We start from the raw sequence: 18,190 nt of genomic DNA, 5'->3' as shown, positions 1-18,190 counted from the left end.
TTTGAAAGTTAATTCAAAAACAGCGGAGGAATACATCACATCAAAAGAAAAAAAATTTTAAAGAGAAATATAATTCGTATCTTCGAGAACATCATCTTCGATTGTAGAAAAATGTTCGTCACGTTGGAATTTGTACAACTTATCAGAACGACGACGTACGGTGTAATAAAACTGCTCGCAGACTCCCACGAGCAATCAAATGGTTTGGAAACATAATGTTTTCTCCCGTGGGGGGCTTACGGTTTCCGAACGTATGTTACCAAGCAAAAACACACACCAGACACCCACCCACACACCGGCATAGCGTAATACAACATAACTAAATAAAATACTGAACAAATGCTTCCGAGCGAAAGGTAAATCCAATCAATTTTTCTAACCCCATCAGCAAATCTCTGACATCCCGACGCGGCTGATGGGTTATGATGTTGGTGGGTTTTTATTTTTCCTTAAACACAGTTTGAGTGCTCTCTTGTTTTTCACCTTGGAGCGTGTACCGGTGTTCTCACTCCTTTGGGAAAATCGCCCGGGACGTGGGAGGTGTGGGTGGTTTGGAAGGAATTGGTAACATTTCGAGGGTTTTGGTTTCGTTTTGTTTCTTCATGGAACTCAATATAAAATCCCACGCTGGGCGACCTTTTTCCCATTTCTCTCGCTTCTGCCGGAGCTAATCCTCGGCTGAGCGTAGCGTTAGGTTTTTTTCCCTCCCCTCCACCGCCAAGCCATCGAAAGCATATTTCTGACATGAAAATGCCACAACATTCGAACATGGAGCGAGCTGTGTTCTGCAACGGTCGTGTGTCGTTGGATGAGCTGGGGCTGAGGACGGTCGCGGATCGTGCGGTTGAATGGATGGGTTCTTGTGCGCCCAATTTCGCTAGTTTTAAACCGCTCGTAAGTATTCGGCAACAGGAGGATTACAGACCGTGCTCGAACCGCACCACGCAACCCGAGTCAAAGGATTGTGGTTTTTGGACCGTGAGGCGATGACGGCCGATTTTGGGGGGGCGAGCACGCGTGTAAGGGTTTTCGCTATTTGTTCACGCCCGGCACGTGGTTGATGTGGGAAAATTAAATTTTACACTTTGACACCCCACTGTCAGTCGACTTCATCGTCTCCCGTCGGGTCGCAGGTGATTAATAAAGCTCGGGAAAAAGGCACCGTCGACACGTTTGAGGGTTAAATAAAAGCACTATAAAGCTCGTCGACGTCTTACTTGCTCGCAACAGGTCAATCAGGCAAATGGTGACGAAAGTGTGGTGGTGGTGGTGGAAACTTTCTTCGTTTGTCGTTCTTGGACCTGAAGCATAAGAAGTAAACGATAAGACTCCACCGGGAAAAGGTTGGGGCTTGGAAGAAAAACTTTTGTTCGCCGATAATTTGGTTAACTCCTTGAACACTCACAAACCAACCTTGGGTTTGGAATGTTTCATGGTTCTGAGAAATGGTTCGACTATTAGCGAAAGCAAGACTTAGATTGGAACCGGCCGGCTGAGATGGAGGCTGTTTTTTTTCTTTTAGGTGAGGTTCACATCTCTTCCACCCCCTACCGGGGCCACCGTCGCTCACTTCCAGACGGGTTTGCCACCAACGACAACGCATCTGCCAAATTGTGCCTCATTAATTTTTTCCTCACCTCCGACGGTGCGCTGACTTTCGCCATAAATCAGTGCCGATCGGCTTTGGAAGTCACCTGGAAACTGTGTTTTTCCCAACCGACCCTACCCGGGCTCCCGGATCGCTTATCACAAGTCAAACACGTCTCGCCAAAGGTTCTGCCGATCGATCCACAAAGGCCGGGAGAACGATTTCATGACTAAAACAAACGGTTCGCCAAAACAGAAAGAGAAAAAAAACTACGGAAAACAGTAAACTGGACAGAACGAGTCACAAATTAGATTTTGGAATAAGCCAGGGTAAATACGGTGGCTGGGGGTTGCGCGAAGACTTGGGTTCTCTCTTGAGTAATTCGTTACAACCGGTTCGATACGACCGAGGTGGAAGGTTTTTGTTTAGCTTTTCCAAACGTCAAACGGAACAGAGTCACGCCGGCCAAACGTGCTGGGAAATGTGTTTTTCCTCGCTGTTCCGGGTTTGGAAAACGAGTTAACGAATGGTAATTTAGAAAACGTGGATTGATTGCCATCGGCTCGGGGGAACGCTCCGAGCCTCCGGGAAGCGGTTATAGCGGTTCTCATCTGTTCCGAACGAGGTCGATCTATCAAGCGTTAATCGAAGGTAAAATCGGGTTGTGTTTTTTTGTGTGTTTCGGTAGCCTTACCAAACCTTCGCACTGGCCGGTATTTTTGAGTCACTTATTTGTCATAGTTTTTTGTTTAAAATTGTTGTACAATTATAGCCATTTATCGCTAATTATGTTAATTAATGAAAGTTAGTAGAGTTTTTTGTGCGATAGAGATGTTTTTACAAGGTTTTTTTTCATTCATTACTTTCCCATTGTTTTTAAGGCATCCTTAAAAAAGGGGTCAGCTTAAACATTTCAAAGAAATACCCCTTCAAAAATGGTATTATCTCAACCTCTGTTCGTTATTCGACGCGGTTGCACTGGGAATCCCTCATCAAACGTGCTTATCGACAACGTTCTGAAAGGTATTACAAACCGATTGGATGAAGCTACTGAAAAGTTTACGCTTGAAGGAGGAGGAGGAAAAGGCATAAACATGGAACATGCTGCTCGTGACCCCGGACGAGTTTCCATTAGCCAGGAAAATCCCCGGTGTGCTTGGGGTAATCTATTTATTTCGTTACTTGCCCTCGCAAGTATGGAAGGAGCAAGAAAAAGAATGGCAAAACTCTATGGCTACTTTGGTCGACAGAAAAGTACAAGAATCGATCGTGCTTTTTCTAATGCGCCTCACGTGGCGTTTGGTGGAAATTGCAAAGCGCGGAGAAAGCGAACAAGCTGTACATACATTTTAAACGAGATGACTTATTTTGCAGAAGGTGCTTCATTAGAGGAAATGTAAAGAAAATTCCATGAACAAAGGTGGAAGTATATCGTGGGTACAATTTATTAGCTCTCTCTGGTTTACGAACCACGAAAGCTTTTCTCCTACGATCTATAATGAGGTTAACTGTGTTTTGTTAGTGGGGAATGCTACATAAAATAAAAGAAAGGATAGTTTAAGGTTCTTTGTGAGATTTCAAGTAACTCCTTTGACTAATGGATTTTATTCTCGGTTTTCTTCAACAAACAGCAAGAACAAACCCACCGAATGCAGAAGGAAAAGGCGGAGCAGCTGAACTATCTCACCAGTCAGCTGCTGCTGCTGGAGTCTCGTATCATGCGCAAGCAGAAGCAGGTTTCGAACGTCATCTACCAGCGCGAGCTGACGATCTACCGGCAGCAGAAGATCATCGAGGCGCTCACCAGCCGGCTGATCGACCACGGCATCATGGACGTGGGCATGGACGCGCCGATGCACAGCGGAGGCAACAGCAACGACCTGGACTCGCTCAACGACTCCGATTCGGCGGTGGTGCTCGAGGACGTCGATTCGGACTGCAACAGCTCGATCTACTTCGGTGGCGGCGGAAGCATCATCAGCGGCGGAGGCAGCCTCAAGTCCCGCTGCGGCTCGAACAAGATGTCGAACGACGTCACGATCGTGCGCTCGATCTCGGACGCGATCGAGACGAACCTGAAGTACAACAACACCCGGCGCTCGAACTGCTTCCTGCGCCGACCGGAGATCCTCGAGACCGTGTACAGCGTGGAGGAGGACCCGGAACCGCAGAACGCGGCCGCATCGCAGGCCTCGACGGGTGTGTCGCCCACGACGGCAACGTCGGCGTCGTCGGGGCCCGCTTCGCCGAAGCCGGATGCGGTCACCGAGAAGCGGGACAAGTTTAAGAACCGCACGGAAAAGTGCATCTCGACGGATCAGCCCGAGCAGCAGACGACGACAGCGCCGGTGATCATCACCAGCAGCAGCTGCGACGTCGACTCGGACCGGGACTGCGATACGCCGTCGGCGTTGGTCGGCGGCGGCTGCAAGGGCCAGGGAGCCGTCACCAACTTCAACCGCGTCATGTCGAACCACCGATCGGTCACGAAGCCGAAGGACGTCAAGTACAAGCGCATCAACAAGGCCAAATCGAAGAGTCTGGAGGAGCTGCGCGGCCGGCTGAAGCACTGGGTCGAGCGGGGTACCTGCAACGTGAACCTCACGCTCGAGGGCAGCGGTGGCGGGGGGCCGCACCATCTCAGTGGCCACCTGGCGGAGCACTGTGGCGCCGGAACGCTTCAGCAGGCGCAGGCGCAACAGCAGCCCAACTATGCCCAGAGCTACGCGTGACCGGAGCCGACGGCCCGCGTTCGGGGCAGCATTTAATAGGAGTGCGCGTGGTCGGTGGTTCCAGCGGAAGTGCCCCGCGACCGCCACCACCTTTCCCCGGTCCGATCCCGTGTGGTCGGCGTTTGTATAGTTCTGGTGGCGATCCTCTGGATCGTCTCGAGTTCCATCGTGGCCGCTATCTTTCGCTTCCTGAAGCCGACATTTCGTGGGCGGCCGCAGTAGCTGGCCTCTCGCCTCCCCTCCCCTTCCCTCCCAGCACAACGGTGACAAATGTATAAAATCAATTGGAACGATCCAATGCTCTGTGCTCCCGTACGGCTGGAACGCTATTTATTGTGCTTGCTTAATTAGAGTTTAAGGGATCTCGAACGTCACTCGAAAGCGGCCGTTGTAATGTATTCGAAATGAATTTTCTGACTGAGTCAGGTCGTACCTAAGAAAACACTAGAGCAGAAACAAAAAAACAGATAGAAGCGACAGACGATGCTGTCCAAAAATCGCGCGACGCGGGACGGTCGAATCAAAACAACTGAACAATGATGTAACGAAGGAATTGCGCCATCGACTAGCGATGTCGGCAGAGGAGCGAGTACCATCCCGTCGGCAAATCATTGATTGATTGCTCGCCCGGATGCGCACGAGTTATCACTACAACTGTTCTTAGTATTAAGACGCGTGTCGATACGCAACAATTGGCTGCTTCAAGCCCTCTTGAAGTAAGCAAGTAGCTGATGTTAGATGGTAGACACTTTTTGTACACCATTCGAATCGAAAGTGGCTCAATAAGCTAGGCAGTGGAGGTGGAGTTGGAATTGAATTCACGTGTGGAAAAGAAAACTCTCTTGTGTATAGTAGTAGCAGCCTCTCCTAGTAGCACCTACTTAGAACTACTCGATGCGTTTAGTGATGTGGTAGTTGTTAGTGATCTTCCCTCCCAAAGTAAAACTAGAGAGTGTATGTTATACCTATCCTAGGGTATGATCGAGAAAAAGAATTACATCAGAACATTATATACTTGATATCGAGAAAGAGAGAGAGAGGGAGAGAGATGATAGAAAATATTTAACAATGAAATCTTTGCACCAATCTCAGGTTGCAAAACGAATGTTCCTTTCCCGAAAGGAGTCGAGTTTCCGATCTCCTTTTTACATTCCCCGAACACTCATCGTGTGCATCATCCTATCGTATCCATCGTTCACTCATCGTGCACAGGTTTCCTCCCTTGAACGTTTGAGCTTTTCTCACCCGAAAGACTTTTTCCGCTGGTTTCACTAGAACTGTAGCTCCGTTTTTAACTGCACCCTTTTACAAACAACTCTCTAGAGCTGGCAGATTCAGTTCACCACTCTATACTTCCCTTTCTTTCCCTTCAGGGACTTACCCTTCAGCGTAGCTCGTAAGGCTTGTACATAAAACCAATCGAATTATGAAAAAAAAACATCGATTGCAAAGTAAAAATCAAAGTCCGCGATCCTCAGCAGCGAGGAAAAGATTATGAACAATTAATTGTAAGTGAGACCGGCCTGCGCACCGTGTACCGCACGTTCCCGGTGCCCCCCTCGGATCGTTGCGTCCGGAGTGAGCACTTTTAACGTGCGGGATCACGAGGGCAACAGCCAGCAGGGTGGAGTTAGCGATACGAAGAGAAGTTAAAAGATTAGAAACGGGGCAAATTAGGAGTCGCTTACCGCGAAGGGCGGGATTTTTGGAAGAAGCCAGGAGCTTCGAGCGTAAAAGAAACGTATACCAGGCGGTATTTAGAGTAATGGATAGGTATAAGTGCAGTAAGTAATTCAAGTAAGTCAAGCTTATCTTCTGTGGAGACACCAGGCAAAGAATACAAACAAGAACTCACCATTTTAAGCTAGCAAAACTCCGCAAGCAGCAAAACAAAACGCGTAATGCTGGAACATAATTCGCATAATTTCTGTAATTATTGCTTGAAATATAAAAAGTGCGATTCACAATTTTCAACACTAAAATCTACGTGATGTTGTGCGGTTGAATGTTTTATTTCTGATGCTTTCGAAAGAAATATGGTGGAATGATTCGATTTACGCACAGCTCAAAGATAGAATCAATTTTTCGACTACAATTAAATAAATATTTTACAAGTTCAACTGTTTTGCTTGTTGAGCAACAACCAATTCACCCCGCACCAACACATAATTTAACTTCGACTTATAAAACTGTTTTTGCAAAAAGTTGTTTCCCCTCACTTTGCAGTTGGTGTTACCGATATTTTAAACTTTTATGGCATCATTATCGTAACGAGAACGCGAATCGTCGAGAACGACGCATCAACCGAATACTGGTAAGAAGGGTGTTGAGTGTCACAGGAAGTGTTGTCACTACTGCGAAACTTTTCCTACGATGGCGCCGGCAGTCACTCGTCATTGTTCGTTTGTCAATTGTGTCCCGGGCAATAGAGCTGCCCTTTGAGAAAGTTTCCGTTGGTAAGTAACTTTGCTTGTTGCTACCTGATGTAGTGCTATTTTTACATGTAGTTTTGTAGCCGTGCAGGATGATTTCGACTATTAAAATTTTTAATGAAAATGCATTCTTTTAACAGTTTGAATGGATGTATGAGACAGATTTCTCTTCTTATTTTGAAAGATAATTTTTCAACCCGTAGGATGAACAAATCAACCTGTTTTTACAAAGCTAAATTTAAATTACCGGCGAGAATTGGTTGCAAATTTTAGTTTAAAAAAAAGTTTACACACTTTTCTTCGTTAAATAACACATGTTTTAATTGACTTTGGCTGGCTACCGAGAAAATGAAGTACGAAATTCTCTTTTGCAAATAAACTTACTCAAATGCAAAATGCTAATAAATTGAGAACATCTTAGTTTACTCACACATCGAATTGCAACCTTTCGCCATTATCATCTGGTTGTTTGGTTGCACTATGGCCGGGTTTTTTGCTTCTTGTTTTTGCGAAATTAAAAATAGCGATAGCATGCGATCTTGTAAAAAAACAAACACGTGCGTTTGTTGAGTCGGAAAGAGAAGCCGCGAATAGCCATACGAGATAACGTCCAACATTGCCTATTCTTTTTCTTGACTCAGATTGTGATATGAACTCACGAGCATGCTCCACAGGGTGGTGCAATACAAGCGACGCAATGTTGGAGCCTGCAGAAAATTGCATTTAAATTGTGTAAAGATTCGTAAATTGGAGAGACCAAAATTTGTTTTTGAAGAGTGGAGTAATTTAATGCGAATGATAGCAATTTTAGCTTTATGCTAAAAAACAAGCCATTTAAAGCAATAGAGATCATCAATTTATGATTTTGAAATCCACAAATTGAAGAGAATATGACTAATCACAAGGCAGAAATATATTTCTGACAAAATGAGGTTCCGAATATTTTTAGCCTGTGTTGGTGGTTACCGACTAACCGTTATCGCTTAGAACACATGTTCAATAAACGTTCTTTGTTCTTTCTTGCTTCTCTGAACCAAACGAATCCTCACGATCCTCAGTCGTTTACCATCTGTCGTTGGGACTGTGTGTTTTAGTGCAATAAGCCAATTTGAAAGACATGAATAATAGTAGTTATATGTTGGTGCTGTGCTTTGGTGTAGTTTTATCAGCCAGGCTGGCAATGGCAATAGGTGGTTTTGAGATCGAGCTTTTGATAACAAAGCTGGACGTCTTGCAAGACAAATTGCAAGACAAATTGCAAGAGATGGAGCACACTATGAAGACAGCTATGGAGAGTTCGATGAAGGTGAATCTAAATTCCCAGCACAACTTAAGTGAAAACACGATGATAAAGAAAGAAAAATATCGATTCTTTGTAGGAAATGGAGCATCGTCTACAGGAGAGGTTAACCAAGCACGAAAATAATATCAACGAAAAGATCGAGACGATCGAGGCCAGAATGCATGCAATGGAAGAATCTTTTATCAAGGTAAGAAAGTGTGCAGTAGGCGTTGGTGTTACAATCTTGAAAATCATACCAGTTCAATTTTGTAAAATTCTTAATTTGGCTCGTTTGCAGAGTGTGAAGGTAAGCGAAGAAGAAGTGAAGAATCAGTTGATTTCCAGGATAGACAATACGCAGCTACAACTGACGACTGAAACAAAAATCATCCAGGAAAAGATTAAAACTGAGCTGAAGCATTTTGGACAGAACAAAAAAACTCTTGACATGTTGACACATTCGGTACGAAATATGAGTACTCTGACGGAAATAAGCAATAAGATACTCGAGGCTTCCTTTTTATATGCTGGTTCTTCATGTCGTCATGTGAGTAAACCCTCCCACAGACGCATGATCCATGTAGAGGAAAATTCAGAACCATTTGAGGTACTTTGCGAACAAACTAAGTTTGGAGGTGGCTGGATTGTGATCCAGTATAGGTTCAACGGTTCAGTCGATTTTTATAGGAACTGGACGGAGTACCGCAACGGATTCGGGAATTTGGTTGGCGAGTTCTGGCTCGGGCTAGAATACCTGCATCAAATTACCAAAAACCGACCCCATGAACTGCTGGTGGAGATGAAAGATTTCCATGGAAACTACGGATACGCCAAGTATGGCGAGTTTGAGATAGGGAACGAATCAGAGTTGTATGCGTTGAAGAAGTTAGGGACATACTCAGGGACAGCAGGAGATTCGATGCGAGTCCACAAGTATGAAAAATTTACCACATTCGATCGAGATAATGACAGATTGACAGATTGGATCTCAGTAAAATTAATATAAAATACCGTATAATATTGCATAAAAAAATTCCTACAACAAAAGACACAAAATAGTTCAAATTCAATGTGCAAAAACGATCGGACGACATGCAGAAATAACATTTTTCTATTTAATAGTTCATTTAACCAACTGTATTAGTAATGTGTATGTCCTCCTATGTTCTTAATAACTTCCGCCAAGAGTTTTGGCATGGATGCGACCAAGTTGTTAGTTGTTTCTGGACGTAGACAGTTCCATACAGCTTCGATCTCCTGCATCAATTGTTTTCTGTTGGGGATTTGTTTGTTTTGCAGTTCTCGTCCAATTTTATCCCATAGATGCTCGATTGGGTTTAAATCTTGGCTTTGGGGAGGGTGATTCAGCACAGTGATGTTTTTTTGGGCTAAATACTCCGTCACATGCTTCGGCTTATGCTTAGGGTCATTGTCGTGCATAAACACAAAGTGGCTGCCCAACCGAATTTCCTGGTAGATTTAGAGATATTACGTTCCACAATATCTTTGTAGTCTTCTTTGAACATAATCGCTTCAATGAACTCCAAGGTGGCCACTCCAGCATAGAACATACCACCCCATACCATAACTGATCCGCCGCCATGCTTAACAGTTCCACGCATATTCTTTTTTTCTAGAGAGCTACCGTCAGTTATCCAAACTGTAACACGTCCATCTGAAGCTCTCACGTTGAACTTACTTTCATCAGTTCATAGTACTTTTTTCCAGAATGACATTGGTTTGTTTACGTGCTCCTTGGCGTAGGCCAAACGCTTCATTATGTTCTGCTCACTTATGAATAGTTTTCCCCGAGGTGTACGACTCTTGATTCCTATTTCATTCAAGTCTCTGCTGATGGTGAACCGGCTTAGAGGTTTTCCGAAGATGGATTCCAGATCGGCAGCCAACTTTTCGCCACTAATGACGGATCTTTTTTAACAGAATGTGCCGAATACCGCTTGTTTTGTTGTGAAAGAACCGGTGGACGCCCACATCTGGGGCGATTTTCGATCCCACCAGTGGTTTTTTGGCGGGAAATGATGTTCGATACCATTGACTTTGAAATATCAAGATATTCAGCAATTTTACGAATAGTTTCACCGCGTTTGTGAAGTGAAATAACATTACTTCGTTGAATGACCGATGTTTTCTTCCTTTCGGCCATTGTGAGCTTTCAACTATTGTCAAAAATAAGGACTAATGTTTTGTAGTAGTATTAGTGACATTAAAATTCATTTATGCATCAATTCATACACTGAAACTAGTTTAATCATTATTATCGTTTGTTTGTGTGATGGTTTCAATGGGTGTCCGGTGACTTATGCACAGCGGTTTTCAAAGCTTCGTTGAAAAAAATTTTTTAGCAAAATATTACACATTATAAAAAATTGATTAATGATGAACATTAATGTATCGAAGGAAAACGAATATTTAAAAAATATAAATTGGAGGGAAACAATTATAAAACAAGTTTAACGAGCGAATCAACGAAGCTATCAGATGTGTCCGATCAATTTTGCACCACAGTGTATCTAAGAAAATTGGTCCCCTTCATGGCTAAGGTAAATAAAACACGCAACCCAGGAGTACTTTTATTTGAATAGCGAAGGTAAGTAATGTTCAACATAATCAGCTCACGGACTGGACGCTGTTTGTGACATAAAATCAAGTATATTCAACAGCGTGATCCATTGAAAGTTGTGTTTTTGAGATGTTTCAACTAACGAAAAAAGATTTCTATTAAATTCTTTGATGCTTTGTTTGAAAATCTAATAAATAACGCAAAGAATGAAACATTCGACAAGCTGAACCGACTGCTGGTGTTATGATTCCCGTTTATGAAACAATAATATTATGTTGAAACAAAAACATTACAAGTGAAATCATAATCACTTATGAGTCACCCAGTGAGAACATGTTTTTGTCAAAATAGAGTGTATTTTGGTTCGCGTAATCGCGTTTGGTTCAGTGTTGGTGATAATATTTGAACCATAGCTAAGAACATGAGTTCATCATTCGTTTCCTGTAAATTCGGCTGCAGTCGTATTTCATCACTCAATTCGATTGTGTGTGCAAGTATAACAAGAGCCATGAATATTTGCGGTTACCTCGTGGGTTTGTGTTTAGGTGTTGTTTTGTTAGCTCGAGCTACCACGGCTATAAATAGTATTGAGTTATATAAACTAGTGAGCAAACTAGATAGTTTCGAGGACAAACTGCAAGGTGTAGAGCAAAATTTGATTGCAACCATGGAGAGTTCGCTGAAGGTAGTTGACTTACATCGTCAAAATAACTTTATTGAAGATGACTGACAATTAAGTCTTTTTGCAGAAAATGGAACAACGTCTGCAGGAAAACATGCTCATGCACTTCGAGACAAGAATGCAGGCAATGGAGGATTCTTGGAAAAAGGTAAGTTGACACGAAATAACAGTGGATGAAACAATCTTTCGAAAACAAGCTGCTCAACTATGGAATACTGTTCGAATGCTGCGATATTGATGTTTTCTTCTTTGTAGAGTGTGAAGGCAAACAAAAACAATATAGCGAACCTTACTGTGTTCAAAAAGTGAGGTGAAATTGGTGCTCAAACTGTGCGCAGGTATTGGCGGATTGTTATTTTGTTTATTGTTGATAGTTGTGTTTTTGACTTCTCCGGCAAGTTTCATGTCAAAATATTCATCCGGATAGCAGATACGAAATATGCTTACAACCCTAAAACAATCGATCAATCGAGTAAATACCGTGCCAGGAAAGAGCCAGGACCAACAAAATTTAAAGTAGAAGAGTTTACGTGTAGAAGCTTATAAAATAAATCGCATCTGCTATCCGGAAGAATATTTTGACATTAAACTTGCCGGAGAAGTCAAAAACACAACTATCGACAGTTACAAAATAACAATCCGCCAATCATTTTGACGCACACAAGATGGAACAAATTCAGCAACAACAGTATGCTCAAGGCAAAACATTCCAGAAAATGTCGTACCGTAAGCTCATAAAGTTAGGAGAGAATATGGATAATAAGGTATAGTATAGTAAGTATAGGTACATACTCAGGGACAGCAGGAGATTCAATGATGAAAAAACAACTCTTTTAAATTCATTCAAGCCCTGTTTGAAAATCTAGTTTATGAAATAAAGAACGCAAAGAATGAAACATTCGACAAGCTGAAGCGACTGCTGGTGTTATGGTTCCAGTTTATGAAACAAATTTCAAATTGTTTAACTGAATATTGTTCGGTACAAACAATAATATTATGCTGAAAAAACATTTTTGTTTGTTTCGATTGTATTACATTTATGTTTGTTTCATTTGCAGAGTATGGAAGCATCGAACGAGAATACCCGAACCAAATTGGAGGCGTTGAAGAATCATGTGATACCCAAGATGGAGCATATCCAAGAAACGTCGGATTCTGAGCTTAAGAAAATAGGTGAATACAAGAATACTCTCGACATGCTTATCGATACGGTACAAAATATTAGTATGCAAGCAAAATTTAACACTAGGTTATTTAAGTTTTTGTATCCAGTAAGTTCATGTCGGCAAGCTCTCAGTGTATCGGATACTTACATGATCAAAATTGAGGTAAACACCGAACCATTCGAGGTCTTTTGTGAGCAAAATAAGTTCGATGGCGGCTGGATTGTTATTCAGCATAGGTATGACGGTTCGGTAGACTTTTATACGAATTGGACGGAGTACCGAAATGGATTCGGAAGTTTGGATGGGGAATTCTGGCTTGGGCTAGAATACGTGCATCAAATTACCAAAAACCGAGCGCATGAACTGCTGGTGGAAATGAAAGATTTTCATGGAAACTACGGATACGCTAAGTATGGAGAGTTTGAGATAGGGAACGAATCGGAGTTGTATGTGTTGAAGAAGTTAGGGACATACTCAGGGACAGCAGGAGATTCGATGAAGAACCACAAGGATCAAAAGTTTACTACTTTCGATCGCGACAATGACGAAGCGGATAAAGGGAATTGTGCTAAGGCATATCACGGAGCCTGGTGGTACTATAACTGCTACCGTTCCAATTTGAACGCGCGTTATATGAACGCAACAAATGATCTTACTACGATGTCGTGGAAATATTTCAAAAACGACAGGCGTGGTTTGTCTTACACGCGAATGATGATCCGTGATATCGTCGATTAACACAAACATAAAGCGATTACCTCACCAGTGAAGATGTTCATAGTATCTTTGTTTCCTCTCTCTCTTCACTTCTACCAAATTAAAGTAATAACAGAACATTTGATATAAGCATTACTATGCACAGCAATTGCTTTTGAATAAAACCAGATCGTTTTATTGTAAAATGTTCGTTGTCATTCAAGGAGGAAAAAGAACCATAAAGAAAGAAACAAAGGTGAAATAGATGCAACCAAATAAAATGGTTGGAGTTATCTTATGAGGTTGGTATCTTATGAACGAAACTACTCCAATTGTGCTTTTGGAATGAAAAATATATTGTTGTGATTCCGTTTCCCTCTGCTATAGTTCTTTTACGGTGTAAGAACAATCTATTCTTTTAAGCATCGCTGGTAAACACAAACACATTAATAGGAACTAGTAGTACATTAAAACTTAAATGATGTCAATCTTACGTTCACCCTCCTTCGAAGGGTCCGTCACATATTTTACTCGTGGAAAAAACTATATAACTGATTGTTCATCCTGCGTTAAATGGAACAAGAGGAACACAAAATCAACATCGATAGAGAAGCATCGAAACCAAAAAATTTTGTTTCGACTTTTTTTATGTATTGAAATTCATGTTTAGCTTTCGTCCTTCCCTCGTTCTGTTTCGGTTGATGAAAATATAGTGATATTCATTACAAGACACTTTAATGTACACTGTTTCATCCGATGAGTGTGTACTTTGGCGTGATTTAGTAGAATTGATGGTAGAAAGCGGATGTTAGAAAACGACTCCGATTTGTGGCTTGTGTTTCATTCACATTTTGGTGCCGGTGAAATACGGTATGCTGATTGGGAAGCTGAAGGTGAATAGATGGTTCCAATGGTCTAGGTTTTATGTAAAAGATAATCGGATGCTGAGAATATTTTAACAATCAACCTAATTAAGCACAATCAGAAGCTTTGTTTACAAAATATAACGTTTATGAAATGTAATAGCAATCGAAAGTAGTTGATATTGGCGATTTAAATAATATACCATGAAGAATCGTCGATTTTGTTCTACCATACTTTTATAAGTGAATTAATTGGTTGAATAATTGATTTCTTTCAAATAACTTATAAAGCTGGCGGATAAAATGATTAGCTAATAATAAAAATTAAAGAAGGTTTCAAGCCATTTGTTGCCTGTAGGGTTTAAAAATAGTAGCAACTAGAGAAAAACTAATGCTTATGAAAACCCATATTACCGATGTGCAATTTTTAACAAGTATTATATTTTGTCCGGTTTCCTTATTCATTAGGTAATAGTAAAATACAATATATCTTAATATATAATGGTTTGTTGCTGGGTTTATTTGCTCTTCTTCTATTTATACTCGCGATTTTCAACATGCCTCGGGCCTCCTTTCCTCTCTGGCTAGCAATCCTTTCGACTGTGAGTTTTCCATTGCTGGCGATTTCATTTTATTTTCTTTGCTTCCTTCTGCATCATCCCACATGTTGCACTTTTAGCTGGCGTAGTTTATCTAGCTTAGAATACAACGGACCGTGAAGCATCGATTTCCGGTCCGGAATGTCCTGTTTACTGAGGGCCAAAGGGGGGGGGGGGGGGGGGGGGGGAGATTCGTGGGACGTTATGTACGAGTCTATTATGTTGAATGCAGAGTTGGTTGACTTTTAATATTTGTTGCCTTCATTCGCTTAGTTATGGAGAATTTCGTTTAAAGTTTTCAAGATTTATTGCTAAATGTGTAACGAGTTACCGTTGATGCGTTTCCGCGTCATCTCATATCCTCCTCGTCTTACCACAAATGCCAACAGTTGAATGTATTTTTATGTCTTTTAGAAAATATTAAATAAGCTTTCGACTTTCACTTTCACGTGCCTTTGCTTAAAGCAACTCTTCTTCCTAGCCTGACGAATAATTTTAGTTATTGGATTCTCAACTATCGCAATGACCTTACTCTGAAAAACAATGCAACAAAGTTTTATGAACCCTGAAATGGACTGACGAGGACAAACGACTTGAGAATGTGAATTTGTTTCAAAAAGTTTCGTTTTTCATGTAGAGCAGTCTCCTACCGGAATGCTAAACTTGTTTAGTTCATAGATTTACAAAATATTTCGGCTTACAGTTGTGATGTGTAACGAAAAACGGAAGCATATCGAGATTCTTTGTTTCGTGTAAGCATCGATTAAAGCTAGGCGATGGAATTGAATATTCTGAACAAACACACGAAAAACACGTGGGTTTTTCGATCTCTCGTTAAGGTTGTTACTGATGTGTTGTTTACATGTTCGTTATTCTAAAGCATGGCATGGGTAACTAAATTCAATAGTTTCATTTGATATATAGCTGTTGTGCTCGATACGATGCAATCAAGGTAAAATGAGAGGAATGTTTGATAATTTACATTAAAGAAAAATGTACATTTTATCACGAAAAGGATATTGTTCGCGTCGTACATCGTTTTTATTCATTCGGCATGAACGGATGTATTTTGTATGCATCTTTACTTATTGTCTAACTCGAGTTAATGTTTTTTTGATTAGTTTTCCATTTTGAACTGAATATGTTTAGTTTTCCGTTTTCATGTTTTGTCTTAGTTTTGTGTGATTAATGCCTTATTTATTTTGTTTGATTCCTTTCCTTCCGTGGTAAAACTAAAAGAAAATGCTTTCCCTCACAGGCTCGTAACCGCGTGACTGGTATCACAGCCGATGTAACGAATGTTTGAGGAAAGCTTTGGCTAGCTGTTGTGTTATCTTAAGCTGATTTCGCGCGCCCCGGTTTTTCTTCATCGTTAAGAAACAATGCTTCACACGTAGTAACATTTGGTTGGTTAGGTTTCGCGTCTACTCGAACCACTTTTCTTGTGTTAGCTGCTGCAACTTGCACCTTTTTTCCCTTTTCTGGTGTTTCTTCCCTTCCTATCCGAATAATAATGCTTCTTACACACGGTTGTTGTGCGCGAGCTGGTTGAGGCTGCTCCCATCTGGTACTGCGTTCGTTGCAAAAGCGGAGTGTTTCATTTTCGATCTCGTCTACACCGATGCTTTCAGCGGACACGGTGATAAGAGGGGCCCAAACCGGGACCTCACATTCCAGTGTTGCAACGTACATTCATGTTGAGCTTGAGGGGGGTTACACCGCGAGAACTTCCCATGACTCGCGCTGAAATGTCCCACCACTGCACCGAAACAAGCCAAACCGGTGCGTCCTTCGCCCGCGAGGATAAGGAAGGGAAAATAAAAACAAAAACAAGAAGGGGATGAAAGTGGCCGGGGACTAGCTTAGGTCGCCGTGAAGGATGTGTTGTTGGAATAGCGCATATAAAAGCTGTGAATCGTGGAATGGGTTAGTTTGTGGTATTTGAATGCTGTTGTTCCGGCGTTCGAGCCTGATGGCGCAATTTCTGCAACCTTTCGTTCGCCCATTGCCATCGAAACGGGCTGCAAAAACAGGGAGGATGGGTTCACCCTTCGTGTCAATCAAAAAGAATTTCAATGCCTTTCGGAGGTGCGGTTCGTTTGCTGGGAGGTGCCAGGGTTGGGTGTCATAAAGTTGTTGGTGGTCACGTTCCTTTCATTTCAAAGATGTTAAGAAAGGATGACATAAAGAGAGAGTGAGAAATTAAAATATAAAACATTCTATCCCATAGTTTATTTATAATTATTTCCCGTTCCGTAAAGTATCAGACAGTTTTTCTTATTTGTTTGCTTCCTTCATTCTTCAGTTTTCAGTAAAATTGTATTTTGTTTTGTTTTTGTCTTTCATCATCTTTGTTGTTATTTTTATGCCAAGCAGTATGTTTTGAGTATAATAAAAACAAGACTTACGCTTGGATGTAAATTGGTTCGTTGGCTTAGGGCTGCGCAATTTTTCTTGGTTTAAAAAAACCTTAAAAATAAGTATCATTGCAAGCAAAAGCAATAACAAAAGTTTCATTGTTGAAGGTGTTAAAAAACTATTTTTGAATCGCCAAATATTGTTCATCCTTCCTTTCCTTTATGTCGTTTCTCTGTTTCTGTCCCGGAATAAGCTCACAACTGCCTGCACTTACTCACTAGAACACACGTAGAAAGATATAAAATTGGTTTTATTTATGTCTGCTGCGCGTTTTCCTTTTACTTGCTATGCTCTTGCACATTCTGCACTATTTTCTTTATAACTATGTAAGATGAGAAAAAACGGTTTCCAATTACTAGCCACTAGCGGATGGGGAGGGGGCATTCACTAGAACCCTTCCGAGCAGCAACATCAGAAAGTTAGAGATAGAGTAACAGAGAGAGAGAGAGAGAGAGAGAGAGAGGTCGAGAGTATGAGTTCAGTCAATATCATTACGGGGTTCGTTTTGCTGCGACGAGCTTTAAAGCCATTCGAACGAGAAAAATGGAGCGAGATGGGAAAATGGAACGTAAAGTTTCCACGCGGCAAGATTCCCAAGCGACAGGCGGAAAAAGGGTAGAGGAATGATTTTTGGTTGGTTTTTTATTAAGTTAATGTTAAGAAGACATCGTTACCGACCGAACAGTGGCTTGTTTGCCACGATACTAACGACACCGGAGGGCCGTTTTGTTATTCGTTTCATTACTTGTTATTTTTTGCTAGTGTTTGTTTGGTTTATATGTTTCTAAGCTACAGAATTCGGTTTATCCTACTTCCGCTAGGTATAAAAAACTGGTTTCTCTCTTTTTTGGCGTTTAGTGTCGATTTTATTGAGGGGTTTCTTGCTTTCTTTCGCTATTCTTTTTTAACTTTTTTTTTAAACTTCCACCTACCTTTGACTAGCTACAATACAGCCACACACTACACACGTAACGCGGTTTTCTGTTTGCTCATCGTTCGGTTTGTCACTTTGTTTTTCGTTATTATCCTTTGTTCTTTATAATATAGTCCTTTTTTTTAACATGTAGCTCTAATCGTGCGTCCATTGGTTTTAGAAAATATGAAATCAAAAAACCTGAAAACAAACTACCACTGTAACATTCGTATTCGGC

General features: G+C 41.5%; 2 protein-coding genes across 5 annotated transcripts in view; both read left to right on the top strand.

Moving 5' to 3' along the window:
- The window catches only part of LOC131262357 (uncharacterized), a 62,736-nt gene extending 56,902 nt beyond the window's left edge, over window positions 1-5,834 (top strand). For all 4 annotated transcript variants that reach the window (XM_058264345.1, XM_058264347.1, XM_058264348.1 and 1 more), the window contains one exon: window positions 3,220-5,834. In XM_058264345.1, coding sequence (XP_058120328.1) covers window positions 3,220-4,320 — 1,101 coding nt within the window. In that variant the 3' untranslated portion in view covers window positions 4,321-5,834. The remainder of the gene's footprint in view (window positions 1-3,219) is intronic.
- A 2,300-nt stretch (window positions 5,835-8,134) lies between these two features.
- On the top strand, window positions 8,135-13,201 carry LOC131262149 (ficolin-1-like). Its single transcript, XM_058264077.1, has 3 exons — window positions 8,135-8,242; window positions 8,333-8,341; window positions 12,356-13,201. The coding sequence occupies exons 1-3, from the start codon at window positions 8,135-8,137 to the stop codon at window positions 13,199-13,201; spliced, it is 963 nt and encodes a 320-aa protein (XP_058120060.1).
- The last annotated feature ends 4,989 nt before the right edge of the window (window positions 13,202-18,190 follow it).

The sequence above is a fragment of the Anopheles coustani genome, chromosome 2 (assembly GCF_943734705.1).
Source record: "Anopheles coustani chromosome 2, idAnoCousDA_361_x.2, whole genome shotgun sequence".
Taxonomy (NCBI): Eukaryota; Metazoa; Arthropoda; class Insecta; order Diptera; family Culicidae; genus Anopheles; species Anopheles coustani.
Note: the sequence above shows the minus strand (reverse complement) of the source record. Positions and strands in the feature narration are given on the sequence as shown.